Raw genomic sequence first — 25,471 nt, 5'->3', positions numbered from 1 at the left:
ATAAACCTTACCAGGACATATAAGAAGCTACCATGTAAAGGAGAACCATATTGGTTCAGTGGTTAGTGACACCCCTTGGTGCACAAAGACTCACATAGAACCTGTTACTTTATTATAAAGATACATATATACACAGAAACTCTACAATCAGAGTATGTCTGTTTGTTCATCCGTCTATATTCATTTGTTACTAGCGGCTACGACCCTAGAGGCCATTAGGGGCACTTGAGAGGGAAAGAAGTGGTTGAATTATACAACTAGATTTTTATTTTAGACTTAAAAAGAAAAAGTTATTTTTTGTGTGTGAAATGGGGTCCTTTTTTAGGGGGTGATTTCTCCTAGGATGGTGGAGGTACCCTCCCAAAAAAAGTTATAAACCTTCCAAGAACCAATGAGAAGCTACATAGAAAAAAAAGAACCATTGATCATTGTTAATTACTATTTAGGGATCTAAAGGGATAAGACAATGACCGCTAAATTGATTTACATTCCCAAATATGATACATGGATAACCCTTCTGTATGTTTCAGTTAATGGTTGAAACGTTGGGCACTTAATTTAATAATCCAACCAAACAAAAATTGCAACAGGTCCCCTAAGTAGTTAAGCCAACGAATAACAAATTGCTATATTAAACTATGGGGGACTAGTCTAATAAACAGCCCATTGTCCCATCTTGCTCTGATTAATATATTTTTGTATCTGTATGTTACATTTGCTATTTTCTTTATTTGTATTCTTTTAAACTTGAGAGCTTCACTAATTATGGGTGTTGTCTTTTTTCCTTGTTAAATCCAATTACCTAATTCTGGATATTCTTTGAGGTTGATAATTACAATTATATTTTATTAAATGGAAAAAGAACAATTTAATCATAATTCAAGATAAAAATTATTTTATCACTAGCGGTTTTGCCCATAGAGGCATCTAGGGGCCCTTGATAAGTGGGGGGAAGTTGACCTCTCCCCTATCTTCAGTTATAGTAAGTAAAAGAAAAAGTTTTTTTTTTAAAGTTGGGTAGGAACTCATTTTTTTCTAAACTAAAAAATTCTCAGGACCATGAAAAGCTGGAACCAAGAAGAACTATATCAGTTAAGCGGTTACAAAGAATCTTCGGACCCGACAGACACCCTCACACACACACAAACAGACAGACACAGAAACTATTACTTTTATATAAGGATTAATAGACACTAAACTACTCCTTAATATGTTGATCCTATATCAGTCTAAAAAATAGGTCAATAAAGAAGAACCAAATTGGTCCAGCGGTTAGCAAGAACTTTAGACACACACAGAAAAAACACACGGACATCCTATTTTTTTTATACAGGGATATAACTTTTAAACGATAGGAAATTTTTTTTCCAGATGATATTTCTCTCCCTGCTTTAAAGCACTATTTATGATACAAAATAGATTGATGTCTGTTTGTCCATCTTTCTGATGCTTAAGAACTGATATTGTTCTTTTTTTACTTTACTATGTAGCTTCTCATTGGTCCTTGAAAGGTTTATAACTTTTTTTGAGAAAGAGAAGAGAAATCGCCCCTTAAAAAAGGACCACAACACACAAAAAATAACTTTTTCTAAAATAAAAATCTAGTTGTAGAATTCAACCCCTTCCTCCCCTCTTAAGTGCCCCTAAAGGCCTCTAGGGGCGTAGCCGCTAGTAACAAATAAATATAGACGGATGAACAAACAGACATACTCTGATTGTAGAGTTTCTGTGTATATATGTATCTTTATAATAAAGTAACAGGTTCTATGTGAGTCTTTGTGCACCAAGGGATGTCACTAACCACTGAACCAATATGGTTCTCCTTTACATGGTAGCTTCTTATATGTCCTGGTAAGGTTTATTACTATTTTGGGGAAAGGTACCATCACTATCCCAAGAGAATTAACTCTCCAAAATAAATGTTTTAAACTTTTTCATTAAAAAAAACTGTAATTGTAAGGGGGGTTCGTCTTCCCCCCCAACCTAAGGGCCCCTATATGCCTCTAGAGGCGTAGCCGTTGCTAGTAGAGTATCTCATGATATAAAGCAGTAAGGTTTTTTATCTGAATCTTAAAATTAGGCAATTAATTATGAATAAAAAAATCACGCAACCTTTCTTTTAAAAAAAATCAATCTTTAAAGTTAATTAGAGGCCTTTAGGGGCACTTAAGAGGGGAGGAAGGGGTTGAATTCTACAACTAGATTTTTATTTTAGAAAAAGTTATTTTTTGTGTGTTGTGGTCCTTTTTTAAGGGGCGATTTCTCTTCTCTTTCTCAAAAAAAGTTATAAACCTTTCAAGGACCAATGAGAAGCTACATAGTAAAGTAATAAAAGAACAATATCAGTTCTTAAGCAGTTTCAACCATTAACTGAAACATACAGAAGGGTTATCCATGTATCATATTTGGGAATGTAAATCAATTTAGCGGTCATTGTCTTATCCCTTTAGATCCCTAAATAGTAATTAACAATGATCAATGGTTCTTTTTTTTCTATGTAGCTTCTCATTGGTTCTTGGAAGGTTTATAACTTTTTTTGGGAGGGTACCTCCACCATCCTAGGAGAAATCACCCCCTAAAAAAGGACCCCATTTCACACACAAAAAATAACTTTTTCTTTTTAAGTCTAAAATAAAAATCTAGTTGTATAATTCAACCACTTCTTTCCCTCTCAAGTGCCCCTAATGGCCTCTAGGGTCGTAGCCGCTAGTAACAAATGAATATAGACGGATGAACAAACAGACATACTCTGATTGTAGAGTTTCTGTGTATATATGTATCTTTATAATAAAGTAACAGGTTCTATGTGAGTCTTTGTGCACCAAGGGGTGTCACTAACCACTGAACCAATATGGTTCTCCTTTACATGGTAGCTTCTTATATGTCCTGGTAAGGTTTATTACTATTTTGGGGAAGGGTACCATCACTATCCCAAGAGAATTAACTCTCCAAAATAAATGTTTTAAACTTTTACATTAAAAAAAAACTGTAGTTGTAAGGGGGGTTCGTCTTCCCCCCCAACCTAAGGGCCCGTATATGCCTCTAGAGGCGTAGCCGCTGCTAGTAGAGTATCCCATGATATAATGCAGTAAGGTTTTTTATCTGAATCTTAAAATTAGGCAATTAATTATGAATAAAAAAATCACGCAACCTTTCTTTTTAAAAAAATCAATCTTTAAAGTTAATTAATGTGAAAAGTATAAGTTTAAATGAAAAAAAGTCTTTAGTAAGTGCTATTTATTTTTTATGATAAAGATTTTGCAAAAGACGTTTTATTGCTATGTTGATCAGAAATATGTTAGAATTTGTTGTTAGGTTTTTTCTACAAATCTTTATATTGAAAGTCTAAATTTGAAAATTGTGATTTTTTTTAAAGCTTATAGTATTTATATAAGTTGTTTGTATCTTTAAATAAAAAAAAATATTAAAAAATATTTTTTGTTTGTTTTTTATTAAAGATTTTCATATTTTTTAAAATTTTTTTTCAGAACCTAAAATTGGAAAAAAAACTAAAAGACCCCGCTGAAATATTTTGTCTCCACCTGGAATCATCAAGGATTTATGTCTATTTTCACCCTACATAGGTCCCAGGGCTCGGCACTTACTTTTGTCTTGATTCAATTCTAGCCCACAGTGATATACTTTATACTTTGTTGGGGAATAATTGTTAAGGAAGAAAACTTCTAAGATACAAAAAAATACATTGTTAACTTGTTTCCACGTTATTGCGACTATCATTTAACAAAAGCTTTTTAATTCAACCTTGCTGCGAAGCCTTGTGTGATGCTAGGGTGTTTCAGTTCTTAGGGAACCACACTAATTACATAATATTATCTTGAGATAGACAGGTTTTAAGCTATAAACAGACTTATACAATTGGATATGTCAATATCTTTAAGTTATTTATAATCTATGAATGGCACGGTTTTTTGAGCCCATATCATATTCAACCTATATTCGCCCTTTAATAGTAAAAATACTATGTATAGAGTTAACATTACTATGAACTCTAGTTTTTGGAAATATAAGAACGGTTCATGTGCTAGTGTGCAAAAAGAAGTGCACACACATCTTTGAAATTCAAATTGGCTTGTGTTTTTAGAAAAAAAGAGTTACGCATAGATAGGTGGTAAAATGTCTCAAAACTTACTCGAAAATGAAGTTTTATCTCAGTAGGAACATTTTTCCACGAAGCTCCCAAACTACACAGGAATCATTTTTATAATTCCAAAATCTAGATTTCATAGCTGTTCTAATGGTATTTTTAAAATTTAGGCATTATTTGCACACCTTTATTAAACTTTTGGCATTTCTACAAAAAAAGCTATTAGAATTATTCACAAATCCCCTTATAAATGTCACACACCACCTTTGTTTAGGAAAATTAATGTGTTGCCCAAGAAGGAGCTCTCTAATTATACAAAACTACTTTTTGTTATGATTTTATTTGCTGGAGGCTTCCAAATTCTCTTGATGGTATATTGATTAGAAATAATCTCAGATATAAAACAGTTTTATATTCTAATAGCTAGATTTTTAAAAAATTGAAAGATTTCCATTTTCATTTCAAAGACTTTTGAATGATTTTTGTCATGAAAAGAATCTTTTAAAAAACATTTGCATTAAATCTTAAAGATGAACTTTCTAAATCTATTGTCATATTGAAGAATGTAATGAATGTACACACTGAAAATAATTGATTTGCCTGGATTTTCAATAAAACCTAACATTATTGATTACAGTTAGGGTTTTAAAATTGAAGAAAAATCAGCCTTGAAATTTGTAGTTACCCTCCTTTCCTTTTTCCCTGCTAATTTAATTTTTTCCTACATCTATTATTATTTTTTTTCTCTCACTAATATGTAACTTAATGCCAACCTAAAAAAGGCAATGCAAACATCTTGGATACGCTTATTCCTAATTTTAGTAAGCTCACTCAGTTCAAAATCCTCACCTTCTAAAATCTACTTTTTAATCATACAGTTTAAATCATATTTCTTATGAGTAATTGTAAAGTATACCAGGTACTGAGCAGTAGTCTTGTGTATTATTGTAAATACTGCTTTTTAAGGCAGGGCATAATCTGTCACTGAATAATTTTTTTTATGTTATTTATTAGATATTTTACTTCATATATTAATTTAAATGAAATACCTGGTCCTCCAAAAATTTTGAACACTCATTGGAACTGTCAGATGGTTTCTTTTCATAACTGTCAGGATTTTCATTGTCAGATAATTTAGATTTAAATCCTAATATTGATCTGGCTTGGGTTCTAAGATCTTCTGGAATAGAAATGTTTCTAATTTCAACTTGCTCTCTAAAATAAAACATGGTAAAATATATAATAATATGTATAATAAAAACAAAGTTTAAGTTTTTAAGCTTCTTTCATGATTTGTGAAAAATGTATCCAAAAAATAATATAAATGGGGTGGCTCACATCTACCCTATTTGATGAAGTTCCAAAGATAAGAAATATCCTGAATTCCAAAATGGAAACCCACTCTTATTTTTTTTAATATGGATTTTTCAAGTATGTATGAGTAAGTTTTATTCATTACAGTGTACACATTACAGTTGAAATTGAAATTAGTGATGTAGTCTCTGTAGGCTGAAGGATGAAGTCACTAGTATTTAGAATCAGATTTTTTCTAAGGTTGCCCCCCCCTCCCTCTGTTAATTTTCTGTGTGTGAAATATAGAGAGCTTTGACTAAGTAACTTTTAAATATTGGCTATGGCATAACTGAGAGTTGGAATTTTTGAATATCTACATTCTGGCGGGCACAGGGTTAAATAATGTATTACTTACTGAGAATAAATGAACAATGTGAAGAATATTATGCCACATGAAACTCCAATGATATTTCTAAATAAAACACGCACTATGTAAATTATGTATATTGTGAGAAATGGGACAATCCTTTCTGGATTCAATAATTTCTCACTTGTCTGTAAAGGATGGCTCTTACACTTAAGTTAGACATTTATAATTTTTGAGTTTTACATAAATTAAAAAAGTGTTTAGAAATATATTTAGGTGCCTTATTCTCCAATGATAAAAGTCATCTGAAAAATAACAACAACAAATACATTTCATTATTTAACAAATTGAAATGAATAAAGATATCATGCTTTATACAATCTTTATCATATTTGATACTTTACATTAAATGTCCTTTCTTTCCTCCCCTTTTGAGGCTACCTACAAATTTACTGAAAATTGCAATTGAAAAGACTTATCAAAAAGCAGAAACTAAACGTGCAGTTTTTAAATATTATGAATATACCTACATTATTTTGTTTCGAGTAAAATACATTTTAATATAAATTTATCACATATATATTTGATTTATAATTTCTTTTTTGTTTAAGTTTAAATTATTCTTCATAACTTGGTATACTGGAGTGCTAATGATTTTAAACATATGTCCATATTGAATTACTTGAATATTTAAATCATAAAGATGGTCAATTTTTGGAAAATAACAGATGTTTTCAGTCTTAAAGGGAGTGTGAATGTAAAAATTTCGGGTATAGTCCTTTCCATGACATCGCTCCATATGGGGCGATGATTTTAATTGATCGCCTCTTATGACAAGGGGCGATGTATTGGCTCCTTGAAAGGAGCGATTTAATAGCCCCTTATAACAAGAGGCGATGTTATGACTCCTTGAAAGGAGCGATTTAATAGCCCCTTGCCCTAAGAGGCGATTAAATGATCCTTTATCGCTCCTTTATCGCCCCTTCTAAAGAGGAGATGATATGTCCTCTTATCCCAAGGGGCTATTTAATTAAATATCGCCTCTTCATGGCCCCTTCACTATTATATATATCTTAGTCCCTTGATGGCCCCTACATCGCTCCTACATCGCCCCTTCATCGCTCCTCCATCGCTCCTTCTCCAAATTTATATTACATTGTACTTTGATGGCCCCTACATCGCCCCTCCATCGCTCCTACATCACCCCTTCATCGCTCCTTCTTCAAATTTATATTACATTGTACTTTGATGGCCCCTACATCGCCCCTCCATCGCTCCTACATCGCCCCTTCATCGCTCCTTCTTCAAATTTATATTACATTGTACTGTGATGGCCCCTACATCGCTCCTACATCGCTCCTTCATCGCTCCTACATCGCCCCTTCATCGCTCCTTCTCCAAATTTATATTACATTGCAACTTGATGGCCCCTACATCGCTCCTACATCGCTCCTCCATTGCCCCTTCATCGCTCCTTCTCCAAATTTATATAACATTGCAACTTGATGGCCCCTACATCGCTGCTACATCGCTCCTCCATCGCTCCTCCATCGCTCCTACATCGCCCCTTCATCGCTCCTTCCACAAATTTATATTACATTGTACTTTGATGGCCCCTACATCTCTCCTCCATCGCTCCTCCATCGCCCCATCGCCCCTTAATAGCCCCTTACCTTAATTTATATAAAAAAGCCCCTACATAGCCTCTCCATCGCCCCTTAATAGCTCCTTACCTTAATTTTTATAACATAGCCCCTACATAGCCTCTCCATCGCCCCTTAATAGCCCCTTATCTTAATTTATATAACAAAGCCCCTACATAGCCTCTCCATCGCCCCTAATAGCCCCTTACCTTTATTTATATAACAAAGCTCCTACATAGCCTCTCCATTGCCCCTTAATAGTCCCTTACCTTAATTTATATAACATAGCTCCTACATAGCCTCTCCATCGCCCCTTAAAAGCCCATTACCTTAATTTATATAACATAGCCCCTACATAGCCTCTCCATCGCCCCTTACCTTAATTTATATAACATAGCCCCTACATAGCCTCTCCATCGCCCCTTAATAGCTCCTTACCTTAATTTATATAACATAGCCCCTACATAGCCTCTCCATCGCCCCTTAATAGCCCCTTACCTTAATTTATATAACATAGCCTCTACATAGCCTCTCCATCGCCCCTTAATAGCCCCTTACCTTAATTTATATAACATAGCCCTACATAGCCTCTCCATCGCCCCTTAATAGCCCCTTACCTTAATTTATATAGCATAGCCCCTACATAGCCTCTCCATCGCCCCTTAATAGCCTCTTACCTTAATTTATATAATCCTTACCTTAATATATATAACATAGCCCCTACATAGCCTCTCCATCGCCCCTAAATAGCCCCTTACCCTAATTTATATAACATAGCCCCTACATAGCCTCTCCATCGCCCCTTAATAGCTCCTTACCTTAATTTATATAACATAGCCCCTACATAGCCTCTCCATCGCCCCTTAATAGCCCCTTACCTTAATTTATATAACATAGCCCTACATAGCCTCTCCATCGCCCCTTAATAGCCCCTTACCTTAATTTATATAGCATAGCCCCTACATAGCCTCTCCATCGCCCCTTAATAGCCTCTTACCTTAATTTATATAATCCTTACCTTAATATATATAACATAGCCCCTACATAGCCTCTCCATCGCCCCTAAATAGCCCCTTACCCTAATTTATATAACATAGCCCCTACATAGCCTCTCCATCGCCCCTTAATAGCCCCTTACCTTAATTTATATAACATAGCCTCTACATAGCCTCTCCATCGCCCCTTAATAGCCCCTTACCTTAATTTATATAACATAGCCCTACATAGCCTCTCCATCGCCCCTTAATAGCCCCTTACCTTAATTTATATAGCATAGCCCCTACATAGCCTCTCCATCGCCCCTTAATAGCCTCTTACCTTAATTTATATAATCCTTACCTTAATATATATAACATAGCCCCTACATAGCCTCTCCATCGCCCCTTACCTTAATTTATATAACATAGCCCCTACATAGCCTCTCCATCGCCCCTTAATAGCTCCTTACCTTAATTTATATAACATAGCCCCTACATAGCCTCTCCATCGCCCCTTAATAGCCCCTTACCTTAATTTATATAACATAGCCTCTACATAGCCTCTCCATCGCCCCTTAATAGCCCCTTACCTTAATTTATATAACATAGCCCTACATAGCCTCTCCATCGCCCCTTAATAGCCCCTTACCTTAATTTATATAGCATAGCCCCTACATAGCCTCTCCATCGCCCCTTAATAGCCTCTTACCTTAATTTATATAATCCTTACCTTAATATATATAACATAGCCCCTACATAGCCTCTCCATCACCCCTAAATAGCCCCTTACCCTAATTTATATAACATAGCCCCTACATAGCCTCTCCATCGCCCCTTAATAGCTCCTTACCTTAATTTATATAACATAGCCCCTACATAGCCTCTCCATCGCCCCTTAATAGCCCCTTACCTTAATTTATATAACATAGCCCTACATAGCCTCTCCATCGCCCCTTAATAGCCCCTTACCTTAATTTATATAGCATAGCCCCTACATAGCCTCTCCATCGCCCCTTAATAGCCTCTTACCTTAATTTATATAATCCTTACCTTAATATATATAACATAGCCCCTACATAGCCTCTCCATCGCCCCTAAATAGCCCCTTACCCTAATTTATATAACATAGCCCCTACATAGCCTCTCCATCGCCCCTTAATAGCCCCTTACCTTAATTTATATAACATAGCCTCTACATAGCCTCTCCATCGCCCCTTAATAGCCCCTTACCTTAATTTATATAACATAGCCCTACATAGCCTCTCCATCGCCCCTTAATAGCCCCTTACCTTAATTTATATAGCATAGCCCCTACATAGCCTCTCCATCGCCCCTTAATAGCCTCTTACCTTAATTTATATAATCCTTACCTTAATATATATAACATAGCCCCTACATAGCCTCTCCATCGCCCCTGAATAGCCCCTTACCCTAATTTATATAACATAGCCCCTACATAGCCTCTCCATGGCCCCTTAATAGCTCCTTACCTTAATTTATATAACATAGCCCCTACATAGCCTCTCCATCGCCCCTTAATAGCCCCTTACCTTAATTTATATAACATAGCCTCTACATAGCCTCTCCATCGCCCCTTAATAGCCCCTTACCTTAATTTATATAACATAGCCCTACATAGCCTCTCCATCGCCCCTTAATAGCCCCTTACCTTAATTTATATAGCATAGCCCCTACATAGCCTCTCCATCGCCCCTTAATAGCCTCTTACCTTAATTTATATAATCCTTACCTTAATATATATAACATAGCCCCTACATAGCCTCTCCATCGCCCCTAAATAGCCCCTTACCCTAATTTATATAACATAGCCCCTACATAGCCTCTCCATCGCCCCTTAATAGCTCCTTACCTTAATTTATATAACATAGCCCCTACATAGCCTCTCCATCGCCCCTTAATAGCCCCTTACCTTAATTTATATAACATAGCCCTACATAGCCTCTCCATCGCCCCTTAATAGCCCCTTACCTTAATTTATATAGCATAGCCCCTACATAGCCTCTCCATCGCCCCTTAATAGCCTCTTACCTTAATTTATATAATCCTTACCTTAATATATATAACATAGCCCCTACATAGCCTCTCCATCGCCCCTAAATAGCCCCTTACCCTAATTTATATAACATAGCCCCTACATAGCCTCTCCATCGCCCCTTAATAGCTCCTTACCTTAATTTATATAACATAGCCCCTACATAGCCTCTCCATCGCCCCTTAATAGCCCCTTACCTTAATTTATATAACATAGCCCTACATAGCCTCTCCATCGCCCCTTAATAGCCCCTTACCTTAATTTATATAGCATAGCCCCTACATAGCCTCTCCATCGCCCCTTAATAGCCTCTTACCTTAATTTATATAATCCTTACCTTAATATATATAACATAGCCCCTACATAGCCTCTCCATCGCCCCTGAATAGCCCCTTACCCTAATTTATATAACATAGCCCCTACATAGCCTCTCCATCGCCCCTTAATAGCTCCTTACCTTAATTTATATAACATAGCCTCTACATAGCCTCTCCATCGCCCCTTAATAGCCCCTTACCTTAATTTATATAACATAGCCCTACATAGCCTCTCCATCGCCCCTTAATAGCCCCTTACCTTAATTTATATAGCATAGCCCCTACATAGCCTCTCCATCGCCCCTTAATAGCCTCTTACCTTAATTTATATAATCCTTACCTTAATATATATAACATAGCCCCTACATAGCCTCTCCATCGCCCCTAAATAGCCCCTTACCCTAATTTATATAACATAGCCCCTACATAGCCTCTCCATCGCCCCTTAATAGCCTCTTACCTTAATTTATATAACATAGGCCCTACAAAGCATCTCCATCGCCCCTTAATAGCCCCTTACCTTAATTATATAACATAGCCCCTACATAGCCTCTCCATCGCCCCTTAATAGCCTCTTACCTTAATTTATATAACATAGCCCCTTCATAGCCTCTTCATCGCCCCTTACCTTAATTTATATAACATAGGCCCTTTATGGCTCCTGTACAGCCTCTGTAATTGTATTGCCCCTTCATTATAGAAGGTAGGGCATTAAGGTAAGGAAGGAATGTGACCCTCTACAGTTTTAAATTTAAGTTTTAAAAGGATGACAAGGATGACAACATTTATAAAAGCAAAGCTCTGAAACGGTAGAAAAAAGTTTAAAGGAAGCCTGCAAGAAATACCACGCTTTAACTGCTGAAAGACTGCCACAAGTAGACCAAATACCCCAAATTTGAAGCCTTCAGCTTCTATAACAAAAAAGTTCTAGGCATTTTAAAATGACATTTTATGTACAATGGAAATTTTGAAAGAATTGCAATGCTCATGTTGAAAACTTTAAAATTAAACTACGTGGCCTAGAAACAAAATTATAAGCTTATTTTTTTTTGTCATAAATTTAGGTTTCCAGTAACTAATTATATTTTTACAATAAAAATACCCATTTTTATAGTCAAAATCATTAAAAAAAAATAAGTTTTACTTGCGTTGTACCGAATGTACTGTAGCCAATCAGAAGGCTGAATCAGCTTAACAACCAATCACAGCTAAGCTTGTATTAGTTTACCCCTTTGTTTCCGCTATGATTTTCGTTTAAAAATGCAATTTAAATCGATTTTTTTTCATAGATTTTGACTATGAAATGTGGTGTTTTTATTGTAAAAATGTAATCAGTTACAGGCAATCTAAGTTTCTGACAAAGATAAGGTTATAATTTTATGTCTAGGCAACGTAATTTAATATTGTTTTTTCTTTTATGAGCATTGGAAATCTTTCAAAAATTCCATTGTACATAAAATGCTATTTTGAAATGCCTAGAACTTTTTTGTTATTGAAGCTGAAGGCTTATAATTTGGGGTATTGGGTCTTCTTGTGGCAGTCTTTTAGCAGTTAAAGCGTGTTATTTCTTGCAGGCGTCCTTTAATGAACATTAATAATGTAGAGTGTCAGAACTGAATAGTCAGAACATAAATTTAAAATTCGAAACAAAATTGTAAGTAAATTTATTGAGAAATTGCTTACATGCAGGAAAATGCTTAAGGACGTACTCACATTTTTTGGACTTGATTATAGATATGATTCGCTTATAACATTCTATTTTGTTGTCCTAGGAATCAGTATCCCAGAAATCAGATTAATCGGATAATTTTGATACATAAAAATTTGTTGTAAGTTAATAATTAGTATGCTTAAAATGGACGTATGGATATTCTGATAATGATTATAGACTTTCTAAATCGTACCTTTCTACTACAGGAATCACATGCCTAAATTAACGAAAATAGCTAACCGTTACGGACGTACGGACTGATCCTTAATATAGAAAAGCTTTGCTTTTAAAAAGTTAAAAAGATTTTTTGAGGGGATGGGGTAATATTTTTCTTGGGGTGAATTTTCTGGGAGGGTGGAGATACCCTCCCTCGAAATAATTATAAACCCTCTATGAACTTAAAAGAAGCTTCACTGTAAAGGAGAACCATATAGGTTCAGCGGTTAGCTTTTCTACAGACAAAAAAAAGATTACTACTTTATATAATAGGTTATGAAAAAGGAAAAAAAAGCAAGATAACAAGGATAACAACATTCACAAAAGCAAAGCTCTAAAATCAGGAGGTCAAACATAAATTTTGTTAAAATTAGCGTAAATCTATAATACAAAGTAGAATGATGTCTGTCCATCCGTCTGTCTGTCTGTCCGTCTGTCTGTCCGTCTGTCTGTCCGTCTGTCTGTCCGTCTGTCAGTCCCTTAAGATCTCGGTAACCACTGGACCGATTATATTCTACTATTCAGGGAATATACCTACTGGTCCTGTGGTGGTTTTAGGCTATTTTCTTGGGGGGTGGGATACCCCCAACCCCCCCAAAAACAAAAAAATCCCCCCCCATTTTTTTTTTTGCTGAAGATTTTCTTGGTCCTATTACGAATTTCGCCAAAAAAAAATTTTATCACCTCTTGGGGCAAAGCCCCTGAGGCTAGGGGCGAATCTGCTAGTATAGAATATAGTAAAAGGGCATAATTTTATCTTTAGTATTTGATTATAATACTAAACCTTGTTGTCCTAAGAAACATTACTCCAAAACCCAGATGAATGGGACAATGATATTATACAAAAAAATGGACGTACATACTTTCTAGTAATGAATATAGTATTGTACCCAACTGTTATAGAAATCATTCTGCAAAGTTTGAAATCGATAGGATATTTATAACATGTCTAAATTAAAGAAAATGTCGTCTAACCGTTTGGACGTACGGACAAACCAATCCTTACTATAGAAAAGTTTCGCATTTAAAAAGGAAAATTATAATGAATTAATAAAATAAATATAAATAATATAATAACATAATGAAATAAAGAAAAAAAATAAACTAAGAGAATGAAATTTTTTAGTTAAATAGAAATTTGAATAAGGATCATATAATGGACAAACAGACAAAGTAAGTTATAGAGCAGACTTTAAGAGAATATGCTATTACTCAAAGATTATCACGAAACCTAAGTCTTTTGAAGCATAATTGAGAGACAGACAAAATAATTTATAGACTGGATATACATATGTCATGAAGCTCTACTCAAGAGATAGGGATTTTTTTGGGTCTTTAAAATAGCTAATAGTGTTGGAAATATAAATACAGCCGAGTCTCTACAAAAGAACAGAAAAGGGTCTCCACGACTTGGGCTAGATAGTTATAAATAAACATTTATACTTATACATTTATTCACTACTAAAAGCAAATAGTTTATTATTTTCTTCTTTTCAAATCAATTTAGATATTTAAAATGTATAATTTACTCATAAGTGTATGTTTTTTGAAGAGTTGGAAAAGTATTTTAGGCTATGTAATTGTAAAAATTCTAAGTAAACAAAATTTCGCGTAGAAATAGAAGGAGCTTTTGAGAAGCTGCACTTTCAGATTAAAAAAATTATTAATATACATGCCGTTTGTAGCACGACCGACATAATAACGGATCATAAAAATTGATGCTCATAGTTATAGGGAATATTTACAAACGAATACAGGCGGACATTTCAAATTATAAAGAAAGTTGGGATAATTATAGATGGCATTTTATTGACAAACTATCATAAGACGAAATTTTAATGGTATATAATAAAACTAGCGGCTTCGCCCCTAGCTTCGTAAAAATTCGCAAAAATAAAATGGGGGGGGATTTTTTTGTTTTTGGGGGGGTTGGGGGTATCCCACCCCCCAAGAAAATAGCCTAAAACCACCACAGGACCAGTAGGTATATTCCCTGAATAGTAGAATATAATCGGTCCAGTGGTTACCGAGATCTTAAGGGACTGACAGACGGACAGACAGACGGACAGACAGACGGACAGACAGACGGACAGACAGACGGACAGACAGACGGACAGACAGACAGACGGATGGACAGACATCATTCTACTTTGTATTATAGATTTACGCTAATTTTAACAAAATTTATGTTTGACCTCCTGATTTTAGAGCTTTGCTTTTGTGAATGTTGTTATCCTTGTTATCTTGCTTTTTTTTCCTTTTTCATAACCTATTATATAAAGTAGTAATCTTTTTTTTGTCTGTAGAAAAGCTAACCGCTGAACCTATATGGTTCTCCTTTACAGTGAAGCTTCTTTTAAGTTCATAGAGGGTTTATAATTATTTCGAGGGAGGGTATCTCCACCCTCCCAGAAAATTCACCCCAAGAAAAATATTACCCCATCCCCTCAAAAAATCTTTTTAACTTTTTAAAAGCAAAGCTTTTCTATATTAAGGATCAGTCCGTACGTCCGTAATGGTTAGCTATTTTCGTTAATTTAGGCATGTGATTCCTGTAGTAGAAAGGTACGATTTAGAAAGTCTATAATCATTATCAGAATATCCATACGTCCATTTTAAGCATACTAATTATTAACTTACAACAAATTTTTATGTATCAAAATTATCCGATTAATCTGATTTCTGGGATACTGATTCCTAGGACAACAAAATAGAATGTTATAAGCGAATCATATCTATAATCAAGTCCAAAAAATGTGAGTACGTCCTTAAGCATTTTCCTGCATGTAAGCAATTTCTCAATAAATTTACTTACAATTTTGTTTCGAATTTTAAATTTATGTTCTGACTATTCAGTTCTGACACTCTACATTATTAATGTTCATTAAAGGACGCCTGCAAGAAATAACACGCTTTAACTGCTAAAAGACTGCCACAAGAAGACCCAATACCCCAAATTATAAGCCTTCAGCTTCAATAACAAAAAAGTTCTAGGCATTTCAAAATAGCATTTTATGTACAATGGAATTTTTGAAAGATTTCCAATGCTCATAAAAGAAAAAACAATATTAAATTACGTTGCCTAGACATAAAATTATAACCTTATCTTTGTCAGAAACTTAGATTGCCTGTAACTGATTACATTTTTACAATAAAAACACCACATTTCATAGTCAAAATCTATGAAAAAAAATCGATTTAAATTGCATTTTTAAACGAAAATCATAGCGGAAACAAAGGGGTAAACTAATACAAGCTTAGCTGTGATTGGTTGTTAAGCTGATTCAGCCTTCTGATTGGCTACAGTACATTCGGTACAACGCAAGTAAAACTTATTTTTTTTTAATGATTTTGACTATAAAAATGGGTATTTTTATTGTAAAAATATAATTAGTTACTGGAAACCTAAATTTATGACAAAAAAAAATAAGCTTATAATTTTGTTTCTAGGCCACGTAGTTTAATTTTAAAGTTTTCAACATGAGCATTGCAATTCTTTCAAAATTTCCATTGTACATAAAATGTCATTTTAAAATGCCTAGAACTTTTTTGTTATAGAAGCTGAAGGCTTCAAATTTGGGGTATTTGGTCTACTTGTGGCAGTCTTTCAGCAGTTAAAGCGTGGTATTTCTTGCAGGCTTCCTTTAAACTTTTTTCTACCGTTTCAGAGCTTTGCTTTTATAAATGTTGTCATCCTTGTCATCCTTTTAAAACTTAAATTTAAAACTGTAGAGGGTCACATTCCTTCCTTACCTTAATGCCCTACCTTCTATAATGAAGGGGCAATACAATTACAGAGGCTGTACAGGAGCCATAAAGGGCCTATGTTATATAAATTAAGGTAAGGGGCGATGAAGAGGCTATGAAGGGGCTATGTTATATAAATTAAGGTAAGAGGCTATTAAGGGGCGATGGAGAGGCTATGTAGGGGCTATGTTATATAATTAAGGTAAGGGGCTATTAAGGGGCGATGGAGATGCTTTGTAGGGCCTATGTTATATAAATTAAGGTAAGAGGCTATTAAGGGGCGATGGAGAGGCTATGTAGGGGCTATGTTATATAAATTAGGGTAAGGGGCTATTTAGGGGCGATGGAGAGGCTATGTAGGGGCTATGTTATATATATTAAGGTAAGGATTATATAAATTAAGGTAAGAGGCTATTAAGGGGCGATGGAGAGGCTATGTAGGGGCTATGCTATATAAATTAAGGTAAGGGGCTATTAAGGGGCGATGGAGAGGCTATGTAGGGCTATGTTATATAAATTAAGGTAAGGGGCTATTAAGGGGCGATGGAGAGGCTATGTAGAGGCTATGTTATATAAATTAAGGTAAGGAGCTATTAAGGGGCGATGGAGAGGCTATGTAGGGGCTATGTTATATAAATTAGGGTAAGGGGCTATTCAGGGGCGATGGAGAGGCTATGTAGGGGCTATGTTATATATATTAAGGTAAGGATTATATAAATTAAGGTAAGAGGCTATTAAGGGGCGATGGAGAGGCTATGTAGGGGCTATGCTATATAAATTAAGGTAAGGGGCTATTAAGGGGCGATGGAGAGGCTATGTAGGGCTATGTTATATAAATTAAGGTAAGGGGCTATTAAGGGGCGATGGAGAGGCTATGTAGAGGCTATGTTATATAAATTAAGGTAAGGGGCTATTAAGGGGCGATGGAGAGGCTATGTAGGGGCTATGTTATATAAATTAGGGTAAGGGGCTATTTAGGGGCGATGGAGAGGCTATGTAGGGGCTATGTTATATATATTAAGGTAAGGATTATATAAATTAAGGTAAGAGGCTATTAAGGGGCGATGGAGAGGCTATGTAGGGGCTATGCTATATAAATTAAGGTAAGGGGCTATTAAGGGGCGATGGAGAGGCTATGTAGGGCTATGTTATATAAATTAAGGTAAGGGGCTATTAAGGGGCGATGGAGAGGCTATGTAGGGGCTATGTTATATAAATTAAGGTAAGGAGCTATTAAGGGGCGATGGAGAGGCTATGTAGGGGCTATGTTATATAAATTAGGGTAAGGGGCTATTTAGGGGCGATGGAGAGGCTATGTAGGGGCTATGTTATATATATTAAGGTAAGGATTATATAAATTAAGGTAAGAGGCTATTAAGGGGCGATGGAGAGGCTATGTAGGGGCTATGCTATATAAATTAAGGTAAGGGGCTATTAAGGGGCGATGGAGAGGCTATGTAGGGCTATGTTATATAAATTAAGGTAAGGGGCTATTAAGGGGCGATGGAGAGGCTATGTAGAGGCTATGTTATATAAATTAAGGTAAGGGGCTATTAAGGGGCGATGGAGAGGCTATGTAGGGGCTATGTTATATAAATTAAGGTAAGGAGCTATTAAGGGGCGATGGAGAGGCTATGTAGGGGCTATGTTATATATATTAAGGTAAGGATTATATAAATTAAGGTAAGAGGCTATTAAGGGGCGATGGAGAGGCTATGTAGGGGCTATGCTATATAAATTAAGGTAAGGGGCTATTAAGGGGCGATGGAGAGGCTATGTAGGGCTATGTTATATAAATTAAGGTAAGGGGCTATTAAGGGGCGATGGAGAGGCTATGTAGAGGCTATGTTATATAAATTAAGGTAAGGGGCTATTAAGGGGCGATGGAGAGGCTATGTAGGGGCTATGTTATATAAATTAGGGTAAGGGGCTATTTAGGGGCGATGGAGAGGCTATGTAGGGGCTATGTTATATATATTAAGGTAAGGATTATATAAATTAAGGTAAGAGGCTATTAAGGGGCGATGGAGAGGCTATGTAGGGGCTATGCTATATAAATTAAGGTAAGGGGCTATTAAGGGGCGATGGAGAGGCTATGTAGGGCTATGTTATATAAATTAAGGTAAGGGGCTATTAAGGGGCGATGGAGAGGCTATGTAGGGGCTATGTTATATAAATTAAGGTAAGGAGCTATTAAGGGGCGATGGAGAGGCTATGTAGGGGCTATGTTATATAAATTAGGGTAAGGGGCTATTTAGGGGCGATGGAGAGGCTATGTAGGGGCTATGTTATATATATTAAGGTAAGGATTATATAAATTAAGGTAAGAGGCTATTAAGGGGCGATGGAGAGGCTATGTAGGGGCTATGCTATATAAATTAAGGTAAGGGGCTATTAAGGGGCGATGGAGAGGCTATGTAGGGCTATGTTATATAAATTAAGGTAAGGGGCTATTAAGGGGCGATGGAGAGGCTATGTAGAGGCTATGTTATATAAATTAAGGTAAGGGGCTATTAAGGGGCGATGGAGAGGCTATGTAGGGGCTATGTTATATAAATTAAGGTAAGGAGCTATTAAGGGGCGATGGAGAGGCTATGTAGGGGCTATGTTATATAAATTAAGGTAAGGGGCGATGGAGAGGCTATGTAGGGGCTATGTTATATAAATTAAGGTAATGGGCTTTTAAGGGGCGATGGAGAGGCTATGTAGGAGCTATGTTATATAAATTAAGGTAAGGGACTATTAAGGGGCAATGGAGAGGCTATGTAGGAGCTTTGTTATATAAATAAAGGTAAGGGGCTATTAGGGGCGATGGAGAGGCTATGTAGGGGCTTTGTTATATAAATTAAGATAAGGGGCTATTAAGGGGCGATGGAGAGGCTATGTAGGGGCTATGTTATAAAAATTAAGGTAAGGAGCTATTAAGGGGCGATGGAGAGGCTATGTAGGGGCTTTTTTATATAAATTAAGGTAAGGGGCTATTAAGGGGCGATGGGGCGATGGAGGAGCGATGGAGGAGAGATGTAGGGGCCATCAAAGTACAATGTAATATAAATTTGTGGAAGGAGCGATGAAGGGGCGATGTAGGAGCGATGGAGGAGCGATGGAGGAGCGATGTAGCAGCGATGTAGGGGCCATCAAGTTGCAATGTTATATAAATTTGGAGAAGGAGCGATGAAGGGGCGATGGAGGAGCGATGTAGGAGCGATGTAGGGGCCATCAAGTTGCAATGTAATATAAATTTGGAGAAGGAGCGATGAAGGGGCGATGTAGGAGCGATGAAGGGGCGATGGAGGAGCGATGTAGGGGCCATCAAAGTACAATGTAATATAAATTTCAAGAAGGAGAGATGAAGGAGCGATGTAGGGGCGATGTAGGAGCGATGGAGGAGCGATGTAGGGGCGATGGAGGAGCAATGAAGGGGCGATGGAGGAGCGATGTAGGGGCCATCAAAGTAAGTACAATGTAATATAAATTTCAAGAAGGAAAGATGAAGGAGCGATGTAGGGGCGATGTAGGAGCGATATAGGGGCAATGGAGGAGCGATGTAGGGGCCATCAAAGTAAGTACAATGTAATATAAATTTCAAGAAGGAGAGATGAAGGAGTGATGTAGGGGCGATGTAGGAGCGATATAGGAGCGATGTAGGGGCGATGGAGGAGCGATGTAAGGGGATGGAGGAGCGATGTAGGGGCCATGGAGGAGCGATGTAGGGGCGATGGAGGAGCGATGTAGGGGCGATGGAGGAGCGATGAAGGGGCGATGGAGGAGCGATGTAAGGGCCATCAAAGTAAGTACAATGTAATATAAATTTCAAGAAGGAGAGATGAAGGAGCGATGTAGGGGCCATGGAGGAGCGATGTAGGGGCGATGGAGGAGCGATGTAGGGGCCATCAAAGTACAATGTAATATAAATATCAAGAAGGAGAGATGAAGGAGCGATGTAAGGGGATGGAGGAGCGATGTAGGGGCCATGGAGGAGCGATGTAGGGGCGATGGAGGAGCGATGTAGGGGCGATGGAGGAGCGATGCAGGGGCGATGGAGGAGCGATGTAAGGGCCATCAAAGTAAGTACAATGTAATATAAATTTCAAGAAGGAGAGATGAAGGAGCGATGTAGGGGCCATGGAGGAGCGATGTAGGGGCGATGGAGGAGCGATGTAGGGGCCATCAAAGTACAATGTAATATAAATATCAAGAAGGAGAGATGAAGGAGCGATGTAGGGGCGATGTAGGAGCGATGAAGGGGCGATGGAGGAGCGATGTAGGGGCCATCAAAGTACAATGTAATATAAATTTCAAGAAGGAGAGATGAAGGAGCGATGTAGGGGCGATGTAGGAGCGATGAAGGGGCCATGGAGGAGCGATGTAGGGGCCATCAAAGTACAATGTAATATAAATTTCAAGAAGGAGAGATGAAGGAGCGATGTAGGGGCGATGGAGGAGCGATGAAGGGGCGATGGAGGAGCGATGTAGGGGCCATCAAAGTACAATGTAATATAAATTTCAAGAAGGAGAGATGAAGGAGCGATGTAGGGGCGATGTATGAGCGATGTAGGGGCGATGGAGGAGCGATGTAGGGGCCATCAAAGTACAATGTAATATAAAATTCAAGAATTAGAGATGAAGGAGCGATGTAGGGGCGATGTAGGGGCGATGTAGGGGCGATGTAGGGGCCATCAAAGTACAATTTAATATAAATTTCAAGAAGGAGAGATGAAGGAGCGATGTAGGGGCGATGAAGGAGCGATGAAGGGGCACTGGAGGTAAAGGACTATGGAGGGGCGATGGAGAGGCTATGAAGGAGCCATCATGGGGCTATAGTATAGCCTCTTATCATAAGAGGCGATATTAACGCCCCTTCAAAGGAGCTATTAAGAGGCCATGAAGGAGCTATAGCATAGCCTCTTATCATAAGAGGCGATATGAACGCTCCTTAAAAGGGGCTATCACATCGCTCCGTATGATAAGAGGCTATGCTATAGCTCCTTGAAGGAGCTATAGAAAATCATCGCCCCATATGGAGCGATGTCATGGAAAGGACTATAAATTTCTCATCATATTATCAAATCCTAACATTTTCTATGCAACTTTTACTATACTGATCAACCAAAATCATCCTATTAAAAAAAATGTTAAGGATTTATGCCTTGATTTTACAGCATTTCCGGAGGGAAAAATGGAAAAACAGTGAAAATCTTAAATGTGTCTAGGGATATCTAACTTGTCATATATGATATAGTTTAAATAATTTATTTATTGTTAAGAATTTATTTTATGGCATAAAATTGCCAATTCATGTTTTAATAACGTAGTAATTAGGTAATAAAGATTTATTTTAAATTCATATTATTGAGAAAAAAATACCTCACTGTCTACAAAGGGTTGAATCTCAGGTTATTTGAAATGATAATCAGTGGCGTGCTAAGCACTTTGTCTAGGGGGGGGCATTTTGAAGATTTTGCAAAATTTTGCCCCCCCCTAAATCAAAGTGCCCCCGGGGGGCACTTTGCTTTAGGGGCGGGCATTTTGATTATATATACTAATTTTAAATAAGGGCGTTTTAAGGGGTGGGATTATTTGATTATGGGCCTTCTAGTCCTTATCCCTTCTTCCCCATCCCTTCCCCCATCCCTATTTCCCATTTCTATCCCCCATCTCTTCCCCTCATCTCTTCTCCCCCATCCCTTCTCCCCAACCTGCAATGACTGAAGGGATGGGAGCTAGAAAGCATCTTCAAAAAAAAAGTACAGATAATTTAACCTCCCCCCCCCCCCACAAAACATTTTTTATGGGTGGAGGGGGATGTTATAAAATCTCTCAGCAGGAAGGATGAATAACCCCATTAAAAAAAAATGGGGGGGGGGAAGATAAAAACACTCATTTTGGAAATGATTTACGAAAAATATATCTATAATGTAAAACTGATTTTAAATATTTCTTTATTGTATGACAACAAGGATGACAACATCTATAAGTAGCAAAGCATAAAAAATCATGAATAAGAATACAGTTAAGAAGATTATAGAGCATTTGTTGAAATAAATATATTCTTAGGATGAAAAAGTCACAAATCCTTTTTCATGTATGTTGTGTGATGACAGTCAAAGTAAATTACATACTAGATGGTCGGAACGACGAGAAATATTATTTTTTTTAATATTATAATCCACAAAAAAATTTATCGTACCATAAAAACCAAAGATATAAAGAACTACGTTAAAAGTAAAAAAAATACTTGTGCTTTCATCTACAGATATAAAAATCTCTTAGAAATATGGAAAACTTTGAGGTATAGTCTCTTTTATGGCAATGCCTCTTAAGGGGCATTGCGTCATATTTTCACAGTAGCTTTTAATAGGTTATTATAGGTTAAGTTAGGTTAGGTGAATTCCCCGCAGGGTTAGGCAATTGGCCCCGCAGGGACTATACAGTATACATAGGGGAAAAGCAACTGTGAAAAAACGACGAAATGCCCCTTAAGAGGCAATGTCACAAAAGGGTCTATACCCTTATCTACAAAAATTTTGTAAAAAACAATGGGGGAATTGTGAAAGATACAAAAATAGATAAAAAACGTCCTGAAAAGCAATCTGACCTCCATGAATTTTAAATAGTTAATTATACTCCATAATGATGGGAATGTTAACATTGAGTTTTAGCCTTCTATCTTTAATTGCAGTTGAGAAAATCACATTTCCCCCTTAGCATTACAAACTGACAGCGACAGCCATAGTGAATTATAGAGTAGCTAAAAAGTTATATCAACATATCCTATCCTCTTCAAATGGCACTTTAATAGTTATTTCTCGCATCGTATTATAAACAGCTTTTCGCGGATATAGTATGTACAATTATAAGATTAAAACCAGTTTTTTAGCCCTGGGGTGCCGAAGCTGGATATAATACGATGCTAGACATAGTTTTTTTTCTATGGATGAGAACCGGTTCCTATCCACCGGATTTGAATGAATACGAGAAAAATATTTACTACCCCATTGAAATAAAATCAATTAAAGACTACAAGAGTGGTGTATTTTATCAAGTTAGGAATATAGAGTGTACTTAGTTTTAAGGGTTTTTAATGAAAATTGCCATAAAAAAAAACATGTCTTTTTGTAAGGGTATGTACACAAAAAATGATAAACTTATCCTGAAAATCATATTTTATCATATCATATTCATTTAGACAGACATACAGTGTTGAGAAAAAGGCTTAGATAAATATCAACGCTGTTTCTTTTTTATATAAAATAACTTTTTTTTGATTAAATATTTTATGTTTGTTTACAAATAATTTCATAGAAATAACAACAAAAAAAAGCAGAAACCATTTGGAAGAGCGCGAAGCACAAATTTTTTTCTTCAAATATGCAGGGAGAGAGGGGTTTTTGGGCTATTTTTACACTAGTCCCCAATATTTCATATAAAATTTTCTTATTCGTTGGCTCAGTAACTTTGGGGACTTTAATGGAATTTTGATTGGTTGGTTAATTAAGTTCAGTTTTCATACGTTTCATCCACTAATTGTAATCTATATTAGGGGTAATTTTGTGTATCATCATTTGGGATGTACACAATTTTTTATGGTAAAAAGTTTATATTATACAAGATAAAATATTTCCTACTACCTGGTTTGTTATGTTCAGTGAAAAGATATTATAACCTAATTTGCTACACTAGTTAAAAAATTTGGTAAGGTAAAATGAACAGTAATTGTTTGATTTTTTTGGAGTATTTCTTGATCTTTTTTTTTGGAAACTGGGATAGTTTTGCTTTTTGTAGGGTAGGGGGCAAAAAGGGGCATTTTTGTTGACTAGGGGGGGGCAAAACGGGGCATTTTTCAACATTTAGGGGGGGGGCAGGGGGGGCGATGGCTAGGGGGGGGCAGGGGGGGGCGTTTTGGTCGCTAGGGGGGGGGGCGATTGCCCCAAATGCCCCCTTCGGTTCGCACGCCACTGATGATAATATCCTTTTTAATTGTGTCGGAAATATTAACCCATTTAGAAGATTTAGATTACACTTTTTCAGACTGTTTATAAAGAAATATTGCACCTTCATTATCTCCAAATTTGTAATTAAAGGTGGTCGAGAGATGGGCCAACTGAAGTTACTTGGATACTAATAAGAAAACCTGTCTTTGAATTGTATTATATTTAGTTTTCTACTAAAATAAAAGTACTTTATAGCATGGTTCTGTTTGACTGAGAATTTTAATTGTCAAACCTTTAAAGGTAACTGTTTGAATAGAAAAAAGGACAATAACTCACTTAGAATACCTTGTTGTCGGACCATATGAGGTAATTTAGAGGAATGGATATAGAATTTACGTGCACATATTGACAGGGGAAAATTTGTTGTCAATTTTGCTTGCTGATAAGGTCCTCCTTTATTGGAAATTTTAAAATCCAATAAGAGGGATTAGGTTAATGGGCTGAATGGGGGTTATTGTTATATTAGCCAGCTGTGAGCATCACTTATTCAGATAATATGAAAATCTGGTGCAACATTCAAGTAAAATAGTTGATTTTTAGGGTGTGTGTGCAGACTTTCAAGCAGGGATAGAAAGAGGGTGCTAGAATCTAAGCTCTTTAGAACACACATAGAGTGTTGACAATGGAGTGAGAGGAAAATTGCACAATTTTTAGCCCATTGTCTTATCCCTTAAGATAACTAGCTCTAAAAGCCTAGAAAAGTTATTGAGACAAAACAAGATGTAGATAACAAAATAACAGTTGATTACAAAACTTATTTTGACTTTCAATCTACAGTATATTCACCAGGGAGGGTGGGGACATTGGGCTTTTTATTTCACCAGCACCAAAAATTTTATAATATATTTTGATTTTTAGGCTTACAACTTTGAGACTCATTAAATCTTAATTGGTTGGTTTATTTAGTGGAGTGTCCAAACCTTTTACTTACTAATAATGTAATCTACAAAAGAGATAATATTGTGTATCTTCATTGGGGATGTACATTAATTTATCAGGCCATTGTATTATCCCTTTAGGCAGGACTATTGTTGCTTGATTTGTCCAC

General features: G+C 36.5%; 1 protein-coding gene across 2 annotated transcripts in view; it reads right to left on the bottom strand.

Moving 5' to 3' along the window:
- Positions 1-25,471, bottom strand: part of LOC145318630 (carbohydrate sulfotransferase 12-like) — a 62,114-nt gene that overhangs the window by 12,829 nt on the left and 23,814 nt on the right. Inside the window, exons 1-3 of one of the 2 annotated variants that reach the window (XM_080160026.1) lie at positions 6,296-6,427; positions 5,814-5,870; positions 5,155-5,320 (exon numbers count right to left, since the gene is read on the bottom strand). In XM_080160026.1, the coding sequence (XP_080016152.1) occupies positions 5,155-5,320; positions 5,814-5,870; positions 6,296-6,321 (249 nt within the window). In that variant the 5' untranslated portion in view covers positions 6,322-6,427. Of the gene's footprint in view, positions 1-5,154; positions 5,321-5,813; positions 5,871-6,295; positions 6,428-25,471 lie in introns of those variants that run through there. The other variant, XM_080160028.1, reaches the window with a different exon arrangement.

Source organism: Acartia tonsa, chromosome 5, assembly GCF_053477335.1.
Source record: "Acartia tonsa isolate MP-2025a chromosome 5, ASM5347733v1, whole genome shotgun sequence".
In the NCBI taxonomy this organism is placed as follows: domain Eukaryota; kingdom Metazoa; phylum Arthropoda; class Copepoda; order Calanoida; family Acartiidae; genus Acartia; species Acartia tonsa.
This window is presented reverse-complemented; position numbering and strand designations above follow the sequence as displayed.